We start from the raw sequence: 19145 nt of genomic DNA, 5'->3' as shown, positions 1-19145 counted from the left end.
AGCATAAAGTCTCCTCCATTTTCAAAATGGGTATGGTGTTCTTTTCTCTTTTTTTAATTTGTAAACATAGAGCTGATGTGACATTCTCTTCTCCAGAAGGGATTTTAATGCATTTTAGCCAAGTCCAGTCTGACTTTTTTATGTTTTTCTTCCAATAGTCCTCCAAAGAGTAGTGTTGACATAACTGGCTCTTTGATGCAAATCGGTGCATTTGAACAGTCTTTGGTTGGCCTACTGAGTAAGTAGATTAGGTCACCAAGACCTTCCACAGGGTGAAACAACCACTTCAACTGGTAGCCTACATTTGGGTCATTCCGTGACAAATCAGACAGAATCCTAGTCTAGTTAGCACGCAGGTCCCAAAACTAAGACCTATAAAATATTTTTGTCAAATTCCAATGATTTCATACTAGTTCTAGTACATTTTTCACCCTAGATTTTTTATAATTTTTACACTCTCAGAAATGCATTATCTAAATAAAAGTATTATTCCTAGCCTACCCAATCTTTGTAGGATGGAAGATGTTCATGATCTCAGTATGACTGGACCATTAAAAGTTCTTCTGCATTCCCATTAGTTTTATATAATGCCCTAGATTTGAAACAAAGTGCAACACATTTGATATTGAGGGTCTTGTAAACTCATTTTTTGTACCCAAATGGGTACCGCATCAATTAGTATTTTGTCTGCAAATACAATACTTTATTAATATTAAGCCAATATTAGAGAAAATGCACATGAAAATATTAAGGACAAAACAAGGTGTGACTGCATTTTTTGGTAATTGTTATAGGACTAAAATAGTATGGGTAGTTAGTAGGAACAAGAAAATCAATGTGGGAATAGTTGTGTGTCATGTTCCATTCATACATAAATACATAACTTACTTGGTTAGGCCTACATTGGATATCTATGGATTGCTTCTCGGCCTTTTGGCTAAGATCAAGTGTAGTATCTGCTCTTATCAGTTTAATATCTGATACGTCCTCTACCCGAGGACTATAATCTGATTTTTACTGGTTAGCGCTTCGGACTTGTAACCGGAGGGTTGCCGTTCGAACCCCGACCAGTAGGCACGGCTGAAGTGCCCTTGAGCAAGGCACCTAACCCCTCACTGCTCCCTGAGTGCCGCTGTTGTTGCAGGCAGCTCACTGCGCCGGGATTAGTGTGTGCTTCACCTCACTGTGTGTTTACTGTGTGCTGAGTGTGTTTCACTAATTCACGGATTGGGATAACTACAGAGACCAAATTTCCCTCACATGATCAAAAGAGTATATATATACACTATACTACACTATACTATACTATACTATACTACTGTATACATTTTCATTGTTGTCCCTGAGGCAAAAAATAATTTTGACTCCATTCATTTATCTATGGTACAACATTGACACTTTGTACACTAAATGCCCATACACTGAGCTACGTTCATATAGATTTTCAAGTGCCTATCTATACCATTTTAATCCTATGAAAATGACCAAAAAACACACTTCCCCTTATTTAATCATTAAATCTTCAAGCCCATTATACTGTATGTGGAGAGCTCATATATTGGTACAACATTAATAAAATATATATGTAAAAAAAAACATTATGATTGATACCAAATGCGCACAAAAACATGTTTATACCCTTAATGTCACTCTTTTTCCTTTTTTTCCAAATCTAGGGTCTTGTAGAAAATCAATGAGAATACTGTACAAACGGTTAATGGTTCAGTCATATTGAGAACATGTTTGTCTAGCCTACAGTTTGGGCTAATACTTTTCATGATATTAATATCCAAACATTGCTTCCCAGATAATGTGATTTTCAGGCTGTAAAGCTGAATTAATTCCAAGATCTGAAAATAATATGAAGACATAAGATTTGAACACAAATATTTTTACAGGCCCTGGTTTTGGGACCCATTCTTGATGCAGACAGGGTTTGAACAAAATTTGAGACGGTGCAGCAACCTTATCTGATTTGACACGGAATGGCCCATAATTATGACATAGCCACTCTAGATCGCATAATACATCAAACACAAACTCTGCTGAACTGAATTCACAAGAATCATGTGGTCGGTAAAAGGCCATCATTGCTTGATCTTTCTTGAGGTCCAGACAGTGGGACAAAATTTGAGACGGTGCAGCAACCTTATCTGATTTGACACGGAATGGCCCATAATTATGACATAGCCACTCTAGCATAATACATCAAACACAAACTCTGCTGAGCTGAATTCACAAGGATCATGTGGTCGGTAGAAGGCCATCATTGCTTGATCTTTCTTGAGGTACAGACAGTGGGCAGAGAGAGGGCTGTTATAAGTATACGTATATACTCTTTTGATCCTGTGAGGGAAATTTGGTCTCTGCATTTATCCCAATCCGTGAATTAGTGAAACACACTCAGCACACAGTGAACACACAGTGAGGTGAAACACACTAATCGCGGCACAGTGAGCTGCCTGCAACAACAGCGGCGCTCGGGGAGCAGTGAGGGGTTAGGTGCCTTGCTCTAGAGCACTTCACCCGCTACTGGTCGGGGTTCAAACCGGCAACCCACGGTTACAAGTCCGAAGCGCTAACCAGTAGGCCACGGCTGCCCTATGAGAACATCGCTACCCATCGAGAGTCAGGTTGGGGTTTTTTTTCACATGAACCAAATCATTTTCTTCTGAACACATTTTCATTTTTTTGGCAGTTTCAAATCTACGGTGGCACATTGCATTCACAAAATAAAAAAATAAAAATCAGGTTATCTCGTAATTATGAGATAATTTTCTCGTAATTACGAGATAGTATCTCATAATTACGAGATCAAAAGATTTAATATTTTTATAGGTGCTTTCTGTACTCAAGCCGGTGCACCTCCATTAGTTTACATGCAATCTAAACGAATGTTTTCCCCCTCGGGGGCTTTTCAGCCACGGTAACCACGGCGACTGGGGGCGGTAACCACGATTATGACTAGTATCAGACTGTATGTATGATGACACATTTCCAATTCTGCCCCAATTGTGTGTGTGCTTTGACATGGTCAATCCAGCTAAGGCCTAACAGCTTCCTAAGAGAAAGTCTGAACCAAAAGCCTTTACTTAGGATTCACTGTAAACCTAAGCAGACCAACAGAGTACAGTACATCTCAGTTATTTCCTTCGATGTTTGTTTAAGAGCAACCATGTAGGCTAGCTGTAGGCAACCATGTAGGCCAGTTACAGAATAGAAACGAATGTGTTAGCTTATGGCTAATGTAAATGAGAAATCCCATAGAGATGCTAAAGGTTAGCATAATTGATAGAAAAAGATATTTAGAGCGAACTTCAGTCCATTTACGAAAGGGTTAGCCTACATAAGAAGAGTTCTTTGTTTACAAATGACTGTTAAAATGTTCAAATGCTAATGTTTTTCTCATATAATACGTGTAGGAAAAACACGTGACTGTTTAACTCATCAATGCCACTTGAACGCTACCAGAGCCCTTCTTAAAGGAACACGCCACCCAAAATCAGTAGTGATATATGTTCTTACCGTAACTTTCACGAGTTGAGTCGTACCTCTCCCGCGTCGGTAGGTGCACTCAAACGCTCTGTCGCGCGGCGCGAATGTGTTAGCATGTTGCTATGCTAGCGGGCTCTGCCGTGGCCGTAGAGAGAGGCACATAGCAGTATTCAAACACCTCCACGTTTTACCTACTTAAATACAGTTGCAGGAGTAGTTGATGAAAAATGTTAGGGCACACAACATGAAACGTGACGATTTTCCAAGCGAATAAACATGAGAACTACAATGTGTGGCGCAATAGCACTTGGGAGTACTTCGACCTAGCGTGGTAATATTATTAACACCTAATTGTAGATCCTATCCACCACAGAGTTTAGAACCCATGCTGGATCGACCCTCAGCCTCTCCCTCCCCTCTGAGCGAGAGAGGCACACACACTAGAGGTGGTGGCTGGTTGTTTTAATGTAGGCTATATGGGTGATGCAGCGCTGCTGACGTGAGGCTAGAAAGCCCTTGCCTGTTCTAGAAAGACTGATCTAATGCAGCAAATATATTAAAAGGCTAAAGTCGTACATTGGCCATGTTGTAGCCTATCCCCAGAATATCAGCAGCAAACTCAGTCTCTGTCGCGCAAAACAGTCTCCAAATAAAACGCACATCAGCCTGTTGCCTATTCTGCCAGCTTGTGACAATATATCGTCCGATTGCATTGCATTCTCCACATTTTTAGCTACATTTTCATGTACCACATCAGCATTTTTGTTCAGTGAATCTTTTGTAAATTGCTTTACAATTACCGTCGGGCCTATAGGCCTATTGCCTGGCTTGCCTCAGCTTCGGTCACGTCCTTTTACAATTTTATCATTGTAATAAAAAACGCAATTTGCCACATAATTTCAGCATGCTCCTGGCCTACTAATTAATGCCTATTGTACTTTATTTTTTGCAAAAAGAAAGAAATCCTTGATAAAATAACAAGTCATTCACATTATAGGCTACTTTACACACTGTTATGTCAGGTTGACTGACAAGCCTGTTCTGAAGACTCCCATTCATTTTGACTGCACGAGCGCGTCTTTTTCAGACAGACATCGCAATTAATTTTATAGCAGGCCATCGGACAAATATGACCCCTCGATATTAAAGAAACTCCGACTCCATTCATTCTGAAAGTCCACCGCACAACAATGCAACGTGCATGTTCACATTTTTAGTAACAACTGCCAAACTTGCTTGCTTGCCTTACACATCTAAGTTTTCCGACTATTTTTCTTACCTTCTTTTTCCGCTGTGGATGTTAGTGAGTTTGTAGAAGTTTTAGCTCTTACGTTCTGAACATCTCGCACTGCCATCGCCCGATGTCATTTCTTAGTCATATCACTCTGTCTCTCTTTTAAATGCCTATTCCCTGAATGGTAGGCTATGTGTTTTATATATAGGCTAATATCTAAACAAAATAACCCAGGCAGTCTCATCAAGGTTGAAGTTGGTTCTATTTAGGGAGGTGAACATCTGTAGATGACTCAGAAATGACATCGGAAGACAAGGAGTGAATATGGCAAGAGGCAAGCCGAAGTCTGCTGACAAGGGCCCGACGGTAATTGTAAAGCAATTTACAAAACATTCACTGAACAAAAATGCTGATGTGGTACATGAAAATGTAGCTAAAAATGTGGAGAATGCAATGCAATCAAGCATTTTGGACGATATATTGTCACAAGCTGGCAGAATAGGCAACAGGCCGATGTGCGTTTTATTTGGAGACTGTTTTGCGCGACAGAGACTGAGTTTGCTGCTGATATTCTGGGGATAGGCCTAGCCAATGTACGACTTTTGCCTTTTAATATATTTGCTGCATTAGATCAGTCTTTCTAGAACAGGCAAGGGCTTTCTAGCCTCACGTCAGCAGCGCTGCATCACCCATATAGCCTACATTAAAACAACCAGCCACCACCATAGTGTGTGTGCCTCTCTCGCTCAGAGGGGAGGGAGAGGCTGAGGGTCGATCGATCCAGCATGGATTCTAAACTCTGTGGTGGATAGGATCTACAATTAGGTGTTAATAATATTACCACGCTAGGTCGAAGTACTCCCAAGTGCTATTGCGCCACACATAGTAGTTCTCATGTTTATTCGCTTGGAAAATCGTCACATTTCATGTTGTGTGCCCTAACATTTTTCATCAACTACTTGTGCAACTGTATTTAAGTAGGTAAAACGTGGAGGTGTTTGAATACTGCTATGTGCCTCTCTCTACGGCCACGGCAGAGCCCGCTAGCATAGCAACATGCTAACACATTCGCGCCGCGCGACAGAGCGTTTGAGTGCACCTACCGACGCGGGAGAGGTACGACTCAACTCGTGAAAGTTATGGTAAGAACATATATCACTACTGATTTTGGGTGGCGTGTTCCTTTAAGGAGAGCCTCCCCACTCTATTAATCCCATACAAACCGAATTTGGCTGCAGTTCACCAGAGTTCACCTAGATGGCGATCGCAGGCGAGTCCAAAATACATGGGGTCCTATGGAGCTACATGGCTACATTTGTTGTTTTCACCTATTTAACAACTGAAACCCTCCGATTTTATTTTATTTTTCGCAAAATGGATATGGATTTTCAATCAAAAGTGAAATAATCCGGGAGTCATGTCCTTTCGTTTTCTTACAGGTTGGGTCGTTGTTGCCCATAACACGCTAGCATTGATGCTATGCTATGCTATGATCATGCTAATGAATGACGTCATTGGCACGTTTGAAAGGCTTTTTAGAACAATTAAGTGACTTTAAAAAATATAATACTCAACCAAGTGTATTGTCTTTGCATCCCCTTTCGAATACAATATTCAAATTACTTGAAAAAAAAATATATCCCGAGAAAAGTGGATTTTGAGGGGTACAGCTCCATAGACCTCCATTCATTCTGGACTCGCCCGTGAGCGCCCCTAGATGCAGTACCACACCGGAAGAGTTCCGAGAGTGAAGGTTCTCTCCTTATTAGACATTGTCACTCCCCGATGTGAGTCGCTACCCGATGTGAGTCACGCATGCTCAGATTGATAGGTTTTACATAACGCCAAGGGATCCGACTGAAATCCATAAAATAATTCACTTTTCTGTTTCAAAAATGTTTTAGCTATCTAAGATTGTTTGATTGCTAACGTTAGCAAACGCCATTTGTTGTGCTTGATTGCTTACTTACTTGCCAGCAGTGAACAAACTTCGTTATAGGTCAATTTTTATTGATATTACAGAAGTCTCTCGCTAGCAGGCTACTTCAGCCTCTAATCTAGAACTGACATTAGAGATCATGCCGTGAAAATGTGATGCCTTACTCTAAATAATACATTACTGCTGTGTAGGCTAATGTCATTATTCTGTGGCTAACAGCACTGGTAGTCGCAAAGTAGCAAAGTGACGCATGCGCGACTCACATCCGGTAGCGACTCACATCGGGGAGTGACAACATTCTCTGACGCTACTTGAAGTAGCGGCACAAAATAGCCTAAACAGCGCATACCATCTAGCTTGTCACACGCACGCCAATGACGTGGATGGTATAGCCCTAAGTATGAGATAATATCTCGTAATTATGAGATACTATGTCATAATTATGAGATAATTATCTCATAATTACGAGATAACCTGATTTTTTTATTATTATTATGTGAATGCAATGCGCCACTGTACAAATCCATCAGATATAAATAAAAATTAAACTTGTGTACCGTAAACTGATTAGGCAAATGGTAGCCAACCTGTTGGAAAAAAACTCAATCAATGTTTGCAGGAAATACCTAAGCCTATTTAATTTGACCGTAGTAGAATTACATTATTTTAACATTCTACAGAATGTGCACTAAGGAACCGCAACTGTTAAAGGCTGCATGTTTTATTCATAGTACAAATGTGAACGTGCAAGTTTTTAGCCTACAAGAATACAATAGCCCTAGGATGAAAGCACCAATGTTAACCAGTTAGCCAGTTAAATTACCGTAAAACTTCAAGTAAAGGCTGAGTAATAGACAGCTGTCTCTTTTCAGCCTCGTGAGGAGATTTGGATAAATAAAGGCCAGTCTCAAATAGAGACTCGATATGGACTAGGCCTATGCTATGTGTTAGGCCTACGCTAAATATTTTATCTTCTAATGACAAGTTAGGCCGACGGTAAACCTTTACTTGTTTTTTTTATTATCCTGGCAACAAAACAAAAGTATGGAGGTGTCATTGCAAGATAATTTTGTATATCGAGAGAATGTCTCTCATTTTAGTAAATTGTGCGCTCATTTTACTAAATTGTGGTCTTACTTTACTAGATTGTGCGCACATTTTACTAAACTGTGCGCTCATTTTACAAACATTATAATGAGAGCACAATTTACTAAAATGAACGCACTATTTAGTAAAACGTGCGCACAATTTAGTAAAACGTGTGCACGATTTAGTAAAACGTGTACACACAAGGGACTATTTTTTCAATAATCTTTCAAATAAATGTGCAACCGGAAAGTTTTCAGACCCTTTCAAGTATTCCACATTTTGTTGTGTTTCAGACTCATCTTGAAATTGATTCAATTCATTTTTCTCATCAATCTACACACAATACTCCAATATGCAATTCATAAAAAATAAGACTGAACTATTCCATTTACATAAGTATTCAGACCCTTTGTTATGACAATCTAGTCTGCATTCTACTTCTATCAATAGTACTTGAGATGCTTCTACAACTTGATTAGAGTGCCTAAATTCATTCATTGAACATTATTAGGACAGGCACTCATTTGTCTATATAAAGTCTTACAGTTGATGGTGTACGTCAGAGTGAAAACCAAGCCACAAGGTTGAGAGAATTGTCCGTAGACCTGCAAGACAGGATTGTGTCAAGACGCAGATTGGAGAAGGATACTTCAATTTTTTCAACAATGAAAGAGTCCAAGAGCACGATAGCTCTATCATTTTCAAATGGAAAAGATTTTGAACAACCAGCAGTCTTCTTAGATCTGGCCAGTTGCACTGTATAGCATCCAGATTGTACAATTGCTGTTTTCAAGTACTTAAGGAAATATGTAGTCTGCAATGATGCATTTACTGTATAATTTGAAGCGTGTCTGCTGTTAGGTGAAAAACAGATGAGAAAAAGTTGGTAAGCAAGCCACATATGGGAAAGTTGAGATTTTGTATAGTTTTTAAAAAAAAGATTTCTTGTCCATCAAAACTCATTTCTGACATTAGTGAATTTCCCTCTCTTTATGTCTGATGGTTCCAGATGTTGAGCTATCGCTCTAGCTAATAGGAATGATAACATCCACACATAAACTATAATGTTACCGACACAAAGAACGATATTGTTAAGGATCACTTTCAGAGCGAGTTTGAGAACGATAAAAAGCTGACAGCCAATCAGAATCCATAAAATTATACACATAAGTCATCAACACGAGGAGAGACTTTCCTTATTGTTGGTCAGTGTGGACACTCATGTCATAGTTATCTTTATAGTAATCTTTCCTGGTGTGAATGGCCCTTTAGTAAATGAGAGGACATTGTTAAGGCCCTGCTGGTCATTCCCAGTATCACACCTTTTCTAATGCCTGTTGGGGCTCTGCCCCCCTTGGTCTGTGCTGCTTTTTGCAATCTGCAGAGCATGGAGTGTGTCCATTGTTGCTGGGAGTAATGGGTGTTACTATAAGAAGACCTCATGGGTAATGGACGCCCTCTCCTGCCTCTCGCCTTGCTCCTGGTCACTTGGTGGATGCTCCGCTGGGGAGAGCCTCAGCCTGTTGCTCCTCACACCGACATTGCGTTTTACACTTTTGTTTGATCACCCCTAGACATACTTTGCATTACACTTTCCTTTTCCACACACTATACTGACTTTGTCTTTTTAATGTAAAATAAACGTATGTTATTGAACCTAGCTACAGTGTGGTCTCCCATTTAATGTCACAGCTGATTTGAGTCAGGTAGTTGTGACAATATGTTCAGCCTGGTTTTTAATTTGAAACAGGATGCAAAGTCATTGAATTAGCTGAGAGGACTTCAGGTGCTAAGGAGAGATTTGTAATTTCTTGACAGTTGGAAATAGCACACGATTGTCTATATTTCTACTGATGATGTTATGAAAGGTGTTTAAACAGCTTAAACATTGTATTTTGTTTCAATGGTGTTTTCTGCTTTGGACCCCAGGAGAAGTCATGGGAATTTGTTTTTTGTTCATCTAGAGAATGTGTCCTTGTACTAAATTGTGAGTTAATTTTACTAGACTGTGCAAGCCTGGGTATACCCATGCTGCCTTGCGCATGATTTTATTTGATTGTGCGCTCATTTTGGTCAATCATGCCCTCGTTTTAGGAGTACATCGACATTAGTAAATAGTGCACTCATTTTACTCTCACTTGCTGTGTTGAGTTTTCCTGCCACCACAGTCACCACACCTCACTCCCATTCCCATTACTACAAATAAAACATGCATACTTGCATGCTGGGAGGAAACCTTCCTATTCCTATGGGCCATACCAGCTCCCTACTCAACAGACAAACAATGTCTTTCTCCCCATATGTCCCCATTTTGTTCATCATGTTGGGTGTGAATCTATTTCAGTAAGTCTCAATCCACCACCTCCCACTGTTGGGGAGCATTTAGCACACACACACACACACACACACACACACACACATACTGTAAGTTTAACCTGCTCAAATACAAATACCATCTTGTTTATCATTCTATAACTTATCTACATTCCATCTGACACATTTATCGCTTGGTTAAAAAATTCTGGTGAAAAAACATAATTAAATACTATTTAAACATGGAGGCCATTTACCTATATTAAGTATGCTCATTCCTGCTTTGCAATTTGTTGTGTTGCATGCACTGAATTATAAATGTTGTTCCGTTAGGCACCTCATTCTGCACATTATGTACATTGTGGAAAATGGCTGCCAAACAAAACCACTTGATTAGAAGTATTTAAGCCATTTTAATGGGTGACACTCAGCTGGTGTGAACTGAGATGAGCTGATTATCTCATTAGCCTGATTCTGCCAGACATGTACAAATAGGGCCCCTCCATTTAGGCTGTGGTGTCAACGCTTCTGCCTGTCACTCTATCTGGGAGCACTGAAATTAGGGGCCCAGCTTCACAAACACAAGCGCCGAAGGAAAGTGACACAGTCTAAATGCATTGTATGGATGAAAACAACATTAGGCAGAACATGGAAAACTTGATTATGCAAAGCTAAGAGCTACAGAGTATTGCTTAAAAATCACGCACATTTGTACAGAATATACAAAGAGTTCAGATGCAAAACCCTCTAAACGCTACCTCCGTCAAAAATGGGATAACGATCGTGAGAGGAATGCTTATATAGTTTAGGACACGTTAATCAAATAAGTTTGCTTCTACACCTGCTTAGTACCACTCTCTTCCTGGTCTGAAATATTGATCGCAAATACGATTGTAAGCAAAAAACAGATAAAAAGAAGTGGCAGATAAAAAAAGTGGTAGATGAAAAAAAGTGGTCAGACGGATTTAGAGGGTTTTGCATCTGAACTCTTCATATAGTTACAGTGTCGGTCAAACAAATGTGCAAGATCCAGGAGGATCACTGGTTGTCGAGTGGTAAAGTGAATAAAATTGGTTACTTTATTTGAAAACTCATTTATATATACTGTAAGAGCAAAGGGGAACATCTGAGTCCTTCCCTACCCAGAAGAGACCACCAAGTACCACAAATACTGAGAGTCAAACAATAGTCTGCAAAGGGAAACGTCCCAGTGCTGAACCTGAAGATGTACTCTGATGAAGGACAACAACAAGATGACTCTAATGAGAACAGCTCAACTGAAAGGACTCCAAGAATGAATAAATATTTGTGGGCATGAAACGGTACACTTGTGCCTCTATGATTAGGCAATTGGATTAAAGTACTGTGGTTATCCAAAAAGGTACTTACATAACAGCGCAGACACACTTGTGACTTTGATTTGTCTGGAGAAACTAACCAAGTTTGGTCTGATTAGCCACTATGCTACAGTTAACTGGTTTATTCATCGTTCCATATGGAGATAGAGATTTCAGTCCACTTGCGGGCAGCCGCATGTTTACATTGTCTAACATCTGCCAATTGTTGGCAACACAGTTTACACATTTCCAAGGAGCCCTGCAGATGCATATCTTCAAAGCAGCCACAAATATGAAACTAACCAGCATGCTCTAAAAAATATATTAGCCCACAATTATTTTGTGAAAACTCACAATGGGAATGAGACGAGTGTGGCATATATATAGATTTTTTTGAAAAGAGTAGACTGTGTCAGGCATAGTGACTTAAGAACACCTTTTATTTCAACAATATGGCTCCACATTTACAATCTGCCAGCAAGTCATTTCTTTAACAATACATTACGTCTTCAGACCAAAAGCCTTTGCCACTCCTAATTACATTTGATATGGTCAAAGTTTCTTTTCACTTATGAAATATGCCGTCGAGTGGAATGATATCAAGTTATTCCCCCTGAATACATAACTCCCTACATGTAGTCTGCATCAATATATGAGTATATGTCAACATACGGCACAACGACCAAATATATCCATCTCATATCCAGCCAGACTCTTCCTCTCAAGTACACAATGCTGTGCATCACACATTCAATATGTTTGCAATTCAATCAAATCTTGCAGTGGTGAGGAGGGTGCTTTTAGTATACTAATGTCACATTGTTTCAAGGTCAATTGGGAACAGATTAGTATCAATGAATGTGATAATATGCATAAATTGGTCTTCTACAAATCAAACACATTTATGAGGGCACACACACTAAACACATGCTTGCAGGTTAAACAGCAAAATACTGAACTGAATCATAGAAATACAAGGGCAAATTGTTATTTGACTTTTTTTTGTTTTTACAAAATGCATTCTCTAGTATTAATGTAATTTTTCATCAGTTAAGGATATAATGTGTCAATGTTTTAACTACAAATTGCACTGCTCAAACATCACATTTGGATAATGGTCCCATCATGTTTGATGTGACGATTATAATTTCAGCTTTTATGCAGTAAAAAACACCCCCACGTGGAATCACTCAAATAGTGAAAAAATAAAAGATGACACTTCAGTGCAATGAGAACTATCATTCTGTTTTGGTGCTTGTTTATTTCTTCTCTTGCATATTTAACCCAAGCTAATCAGCTAACAGAACATGCCGTTTTGAAACCTGTAACCTAGAAACTGGAGACACAGAGTTTGCAGAGTAAAAAAACCTTTTGAACACATAACCATAAATATATAGCCAAAACAGTTTTTTTCATAGGTTGGTGACACCAGTAATGCTGATGGTCTTTGGGAGATATGTATTTTGTCGCACTAACAAAGGTAAATATGATCCATTTCTTTTGTCTTCAATAAACATTATTCACGGTATTAAATAACTAGTCTAAAAAGGTCCCCAGCATGAAGTTCATGTCATTATGCACACTTACAACTGCTCTGGCACTGCATGCCATGGATAATTTAGTTAGAGAAAGCAAGAACAGAAAGCAGTTGAGTGAATCTGTTAAACAACCTGCTTGCCACCAATGTTTAATCACAGGGTTGACTGTCTCTCAAAGTGGCCTTTCAGATCAGAAAAGCACAGACTAAAACATCCTCAGGGATTGAAAGCGAGGAAAGGAAAAAAAATGTCTGAAATGTTTCAAAGAGATTACACTCTTGAGAATAGTCATGCTCACTACTGCATTTGCCTAAAAGACCAGCACAGAAGCATGTCATGCAGAAAAGTCTATTGTGGAAATCCATTAGAAAGCTTTTCTTTGGATGTTGGGTTGAATAGTTGCATCACATAGCATTCAAAAAGGAGAGATATTAGATTTGAGATTCTCATGGGACAGAACATATATTCCCATTTCAGAACAATGTCTTTTTTGTGTTTTTGCAAAGTATCTTCTTGAAGGCCTTACGGAAATCCTTGTTAAATATGGTGTAGATGACTGGATTGAGGGAACTGTTGCAGTAACCAATCCAGAAGAAGAAAGTAAACAGTGGTTCAGGGGTGCTGCAGGTTTTGGGGCAAATGGCTTGGAGACTGTAAGAGAAGAAAAAGGGGAACCAGCAAATGACAAACACACCAATGACCACCGCCAGCACGAAGGTAAATCGCTTTTCCCGGTTGACCAGGGCCTTGCGCCGGGCCGTGTTGGGAGTCCCCACTGCTTTGGGTTTGATTGAGGCCAACTGTGTCCCCTTCGAGGTAATCACTAAGTTTCGGCCTTTCTGTGCCAGAGCTTTGGGACCGGTGATGCTCGCACCCGTGCCGTTTGCTCCGTGCCTCTCTGCCGCCTCATTGTCAGACTCAGGGCTGGAGCTGTCGTCGTTGTAAGCCTCTGCTGGCTTCTCTGGGCTGCCGTGATGCTGCTGACCCCCCTGGGGCGTAGGGGCGATGTCTGACTGGGGCTCTGAGGAGGCAGAGAGGGAAGTAAAGGATCCGGGGGAGGTTGTCGGAGCAGGGGCGGAGGGGGGTATGGGTAGTTGGGATTTCTGGCCAGCGGCTGGACCCTCCCACTGGACAGGGGATGAGGAAGAAGACGGCATGTTGAGGCCCGGAGGTCTGATCGCACCGTCTTTCTTGACCAAGCTCCCGGGGTCTGCCCCGTTCCGCTGCGCTGTGCCGAGTCCCCGCGGTGGAGAGGTGGCGCTCACGTCTCTCCTGGGCTCTCCGGGTGGGCAGCGCGTGTGCTGCTTGGCGATCTGGTAAATGCGCACGTAGACAAGGATCATGATGAGGCAGGGCACGAAGAACGAGCCGATGGTGGAGTAGAGGATGTACCAGGTGTCATTGTTCAGCTCGCAGTGGGGCCCTCCCTGTTTCTCCTCCGGGCTCTTGTTCATGGAGAGCAGCGGCGGGAAGGAGATGACCGCCGCGATCAGCCACACCACCACGATGGCCGCCTTGATGCGGCCGGGCGTCCGCCGTGACGTGTAGCTGACCGGCCGCGAGATGGACAAGTAGCGGTCCAGGCTGATGGCGCACAGATGCACGATGGACGAGGTGCAGAAGAAGACGTCCAGTGCCAGATAGACCTCGCACCAGACGGTGCGAAAGTACCAGTAGCCCATCAGCTCGTTGGCCAGCGAGAAGGGGATGATGAGGGTGGCCACCAGGATGTCCGCTGCCGCCAAAGAGACCAAGAAAAGGTTCTGGGGGCCCCGCAGGGAGCGGCTGGTCAGAACCGCAATGATGACCAGGATGTTTCCAAAGATGGTGAAGAGCATCATGAGTGTGATGGTGATGGCAATGGCTGCAGTAGCCTCTGGAGAGTAAGGGGGTGATCTGGGAGCACTCTGGTTGACTACCTGCACCCAAAGGCTGCTGGTGTTAGTGCCCCCTCCATAGATAGCATCCGGAGCTGCCTCCATGCTAGAATTCATTGATCAAGTTGGTTTTGTATCAAGACAGGATTGTTTGATTTAGTCTACACTGTGGTTCAAGCAATTTATGTGCTAACTTAGCCCTTTAAGGAAAATTCAATTTTTAGTTAGAGATCATTTAAGACAGGAACTGCTTAAGACAAACAATGACATTATCCACTTATATTTATATGAACTACAGATTCGATATTCTAGTTAAAGGCTAAACAAACGTCATGAATATAATAAAGTGTAGCTATTAGTTTTAACAGATTTTGTATTAATACATTTTATAGGTTCACTTTAAAACAAAAAAGTTCCCAAAATAATTGCATGGAAACTTCAATATATTAAACGTTGAATTAATTTATAAATAATCAACGTCAATCCATATTCTACATCTACATTAGCGGTCACCTGGAGAATGTTTCTAAGAGCTGATTATCTGTCTCCTAAAAAAGGTCACAAAACTGTTTAAATATAGAGGCGAAGCAAAAAGCAAGTTAGATACCGCGCTATCGCTGTTCTCCTGAAGTTTGGAATCTTTGCGCGCTGAGGCACGAACTTGTCGATCCTTGAGGGATCCCAAAAAAGCTGTTAAAATGCATAACAATCTTCAGCTTTACCTGCTTTTGACTAAATAAATTCCCCAACTGGTGAAGAAGTTACAAATCCATACAGAAAATGTAGCCTGATTCTTTGATCCGTGTCGGTGGGCGGTGTGTTATCTGTTTGGTAAGATTTGCTCAATGTTCCATTTTATAGTATTTATATTTTTAGTTGCAGAGACAGTGGCAACAGCTTCCGAACTCCACAGACTTCACGCTTCAAGAAAGTGAGTGAAAGATTGAAAGACTGCTCGGACTTGATGCAAGCGCATCGGTGCCTTGTGATGTCAGGCGCAGCATCACCGGACCAAACCCAATCCGACTGCGAGCTCGCACGCACACACACACTGGCTTTATTCTATTACCGCAGTTCTTTTAACCCCACCTACGCTCATCAGTCGTTATGTTGTAGTTTCTCTAACAGTTTAGTAGTGCAACTTTTATGGCTTATGCATGTTCCTGAATCTAGGGTATGTTGAAGAGTGATGTGAGTGATGAGTGAAAAGTAATGACAAAAGTCGGATCCATCTGAAACTACATGATCGGGCATTAGGAATACATATTTTACACTTGATCTGCAGCAATTGTCACAGCAATAGACTCCATCAGATTAAATGTATAGGTTATGCATCTCCAAAGCTTAGGCTACCTACTGACTTCTAATAGCTTAGGCTACCTACTGACTTCTAATAATGTGTGACCTAGAGCCTAAGTAAGGCACAGACAAATGTATAGGTTAAGGGGACTTGCTGCAATAAGGGTTCATGCCACAGTCAATAATCTGTGTTAGATATTTATGTTGAATGAACGAACAAACAATATGCAGTGGAGATATTTGTTTGAAATTGTTCAAAAGTTCAGACTAATCCCCTTTAAAATACAACACCCTGATTGACTACTTCAGCCTGATTTTAAATAGGTGAATCTTGCTGTCTAGTTATCGACCAGACCACCTTGGTAGATGCTTCATGCCACAAGACTCCCTCGAATAACTAGTTCCCTGTGACCTCCAGTGGTGAAATAGTGCACTGGCAGTTGCCATCTCAGCTGCATCCGCTATTCATTGCATTTCCTGTGTCTAATGGATTCAGATGATTAAAACCACTGTTCCATTTGTTTCTGTTTGAAAATACTTTTTTAATGGCACAGCATTACACGAGTCATTTCATACTGAACATATTAAATGCATACCAGTGTCCATGGCATAATCTTCCAAAAGGCACTTCTAACAAACATCCTCATACTGTGGTTTTCTCCTCCCTGGCTTCATGGAAATATTTTAGACCCGTGTGAGCTGATTGTATGGTCCTCAGTCATTTTCCATCATGGCCTGTTATAAATAAAGAGTTTAGTACAGCCGATTCTCTTATAATTAGAACATAGTTTGTGTCATATAAACTATAAATGGAAGCCAACTGACACTCACCACATTTGTATAGTTTGTGAAGCCTTCGTACATCAAGTTCACTTAGGTGAGTCCTCTGGCCAATTTGTTCATTAACATTTTTTGGAATAACTGTGGCCTTTCCGAGGAGAAGAACGACCTGAAAGAAATTGTGCTGGTCAGCGCTATTCACCCATCACCTCTAGACTTTAGATAGCCTAGCTCACATGCTTCAACAGCAACACACCTTCCGTAATGCAAAATGGAGCCAAGGTCATATGGTAAATCCAAAGTGTTTCCCGCCACCTTGTTAAAATTATTTTCTTTCCCTGCAAGAAATAAAGGTATTCACAGAAGTCACACAATACACTACTCTCTACTCAATTACACAGGTAATGGATGACAAACATACCATGTTAACATCCCACTGCACTTAATTTCTTTTAGTTAAACAGTAAACTTGTCTGGTGATTCTTAAGTCACATCTTATTCTAATACGGGTTAATAATGTATTAGCTGATACCTTTAATTACGTTTTCAAAATGTATTTGGATGTGGTCTTCTCTGTCCACTCGTGAATGCTCATGATAGAAGCCCAGGGAATGCAGCAGCTCATGACAAAATGTTGCCCACAGTACAGTAAGGGCTAACATAGACATTCTGTTCTCCGCCAATGAACCCAACATAAGATACACATCTGAAGAGACACAAAGTTGACATGTTTTTTAAAGCAAAAGCATCCATGTCTTGGCAACTCAGTTAGCCATTAGTTCAAAACAAAGAAATCTCCACAGAGATGCACAAATGAACAGTCGCTCCAGAACACATGTTAGTTTCACCGTTTTAAGAGCAAGAGTCTGAGATTAGTCTTTTGAAGTGTAAGACCATTCAGTAAACAAAAGTCTTATTTGGCAAGAGTATTACTCCATTAAGAGGTGAAGTCTTGGGCATGGTTTTTAAGGTCTGAAGATGATGTAGATCCAAGATAGTTCAAGCAAATTGCTAGCTCACCCTTGATGAGACTTAAAGCTTAAGTAGTGACCCTCATTTTTATGGTTTATGGAATGTGACACAGGATTTGTTTGAGATCATGTTCATAGCTTCTTGAATATCAGCAGTCCTGGAGGCTAGAAAAAAAAGTATGAATCAAATTAATTGAACCAATCAAACAAAGTACAAACACGAGGTATAGCTTCTGACACTGACCCAAGTCTGGGGCGATCACATAAGGCACAGTCACATATCCATTTTCACCTGACCATCTCACATCAATTGCATTTCTGTCAGACTGGGTGATAAAAAAAAAAAAAACAATGTGAGATTTTCAGAAAGTTTCAGAAGTGAAAATCAGTGAATCCACTCACCTCTATAAACATATCACCTTCTGTTATAAAATTCAGTGAATCCATTATACCTATCACACATGGAGAGAGAGAGAGAGAGAGAGAGGGAGAGAGAGAGGGCTACATTACATTCAAATTTCAGGAAAGTTTCCCTGGATAACTTTAAATAAGCCCATGCAAGGTCATCAGACATCAAGCAATAGACTAGCAATTGAGCAAGATTCTCCTTTACCCACATATAGGCCTAGCTGTGATTTAGGCTCACCACTTATGGTCTCTAGACTGATTTTCGTAAGGTCAAAACCCCACTCGTTCCTTTTGTGAGATGTAGGCCTAAGTCCATCTGAAGCCAGAAAACATGGACGGTCACTGATTTTGATAACATGAGACACAGCTCAAAAAATTACACGAACGGAATCACAATTTCAACCTACCGAGTTGTTGGTTAAGTTTGACGGTGCTATGACCACCATGATGTTCAAATGCACCTTACTGGAGCACAGACCACTGCAAAACATTTTTTTTTATTTAGATTAAATTAGTCTTTGCTGACAGAGTTAGTCGACAGCAATATTTATTAACTCACCAGTGTTGTGATCTAAAAGGATTGTCAAACAATAAAATACTACTAAAGTGAAAAATATAAGTCTGATCTTTCTCAAGCCCATGACACAAAGCTCTTTCAGTCGGTCTTTCACAATAATGACATTTACTACACGTGCGCAGGTGTAGCCTATAGGCATAATTTATAGGGGTGTTTTTTAGGCTAATGCAAAACATTGCGTTTGGTTCATAGCCTCTACTGTGACAAGCATAGTTTGTTATATCGATTTATTTTTATTACAATGTAAGAGATACGTGGGAAAACTTTGTTCTGATGGATGACTAATTT

At 40.5% G+C, this 19145-nt stretch overlaps 2 protein-coding genes and 1 pseudogene across 2 annotated transcripts; 1 reads left to right on the top strand and 2 right to left on the bottom strand.

The window, feature by feature from the left end:
• Positions 1–917: 917 nt before the first annotated feature.
• LOC143123552 (U2 spliceosomal RNA) lies at positions 918–1030 on the top strand (annotated as a pseudogene).
• Positions 1031–11829: 10799 nt separating this feature from the next.
• Positions 11830–15837, bottom strand: LOC143122517 (alpha-2B adrenergic receptor). Its single transcript, XM_076283302.1, has one exon. The coding sequence runs from the start codon at positions 14937–14939 to the stop codon at positions 13419–13421; it is 1521 nt and encodes a 506-aa protein (XP_076139417.1). The 5' UTR covers positions 14940–15837; the 3' UTR covers positions 11830–13418.
• On the bottom strand, positions 15360–18726 carry LOC143122639 (low choriolytic enzyme). Its single transcript, XM_076283420.1, is given in 7 exon segments — positions 15360–15370; positions 16953–17070; positions 17154–17239; positions 17434–17530; positions 17532–17607; positions 18092–18198; positions 18688–18726. Coding segments are annotated over 7 exon segments (534 nt in total).
• Between the last annotated feature and the right edge of the window lie 419 nt (positions 18727–19145).

This window comes from Alosa pseudoharengus, unplaced genomic scaffold, assembly GCF_046254945.1.
Source record: "Alosa pseudoharengus isolate Yale_2024_CS ecotype anadromous, Long Island Sound unplaced genomic scaffold, YU_APseudo_1.1 YU_APseudo_1.1_scf_14, whole genome shotgun sequence".
NCBI lineage: Eukaryota > Metazoa > Chordata > Actinopteri > Clupeiformes > Clupeidae > Alosa > Alosa pseudoharengus.
The sequence above is the reverse complement of the archived record's forward strand: the minus strand, read 5'-3'. Positions and strand labels throughout refer to the sequence as shown.

What these genes read in the sequence shown, in the direction of transcription:
- LOC143122517 (XM_076283302.1), bottom strand. Translation starts at nt 14,939, where the DNA reads ATGAATTCTAGCATGGAGGCAGCTCCGGATGCTATCTATGGAGGGGGC.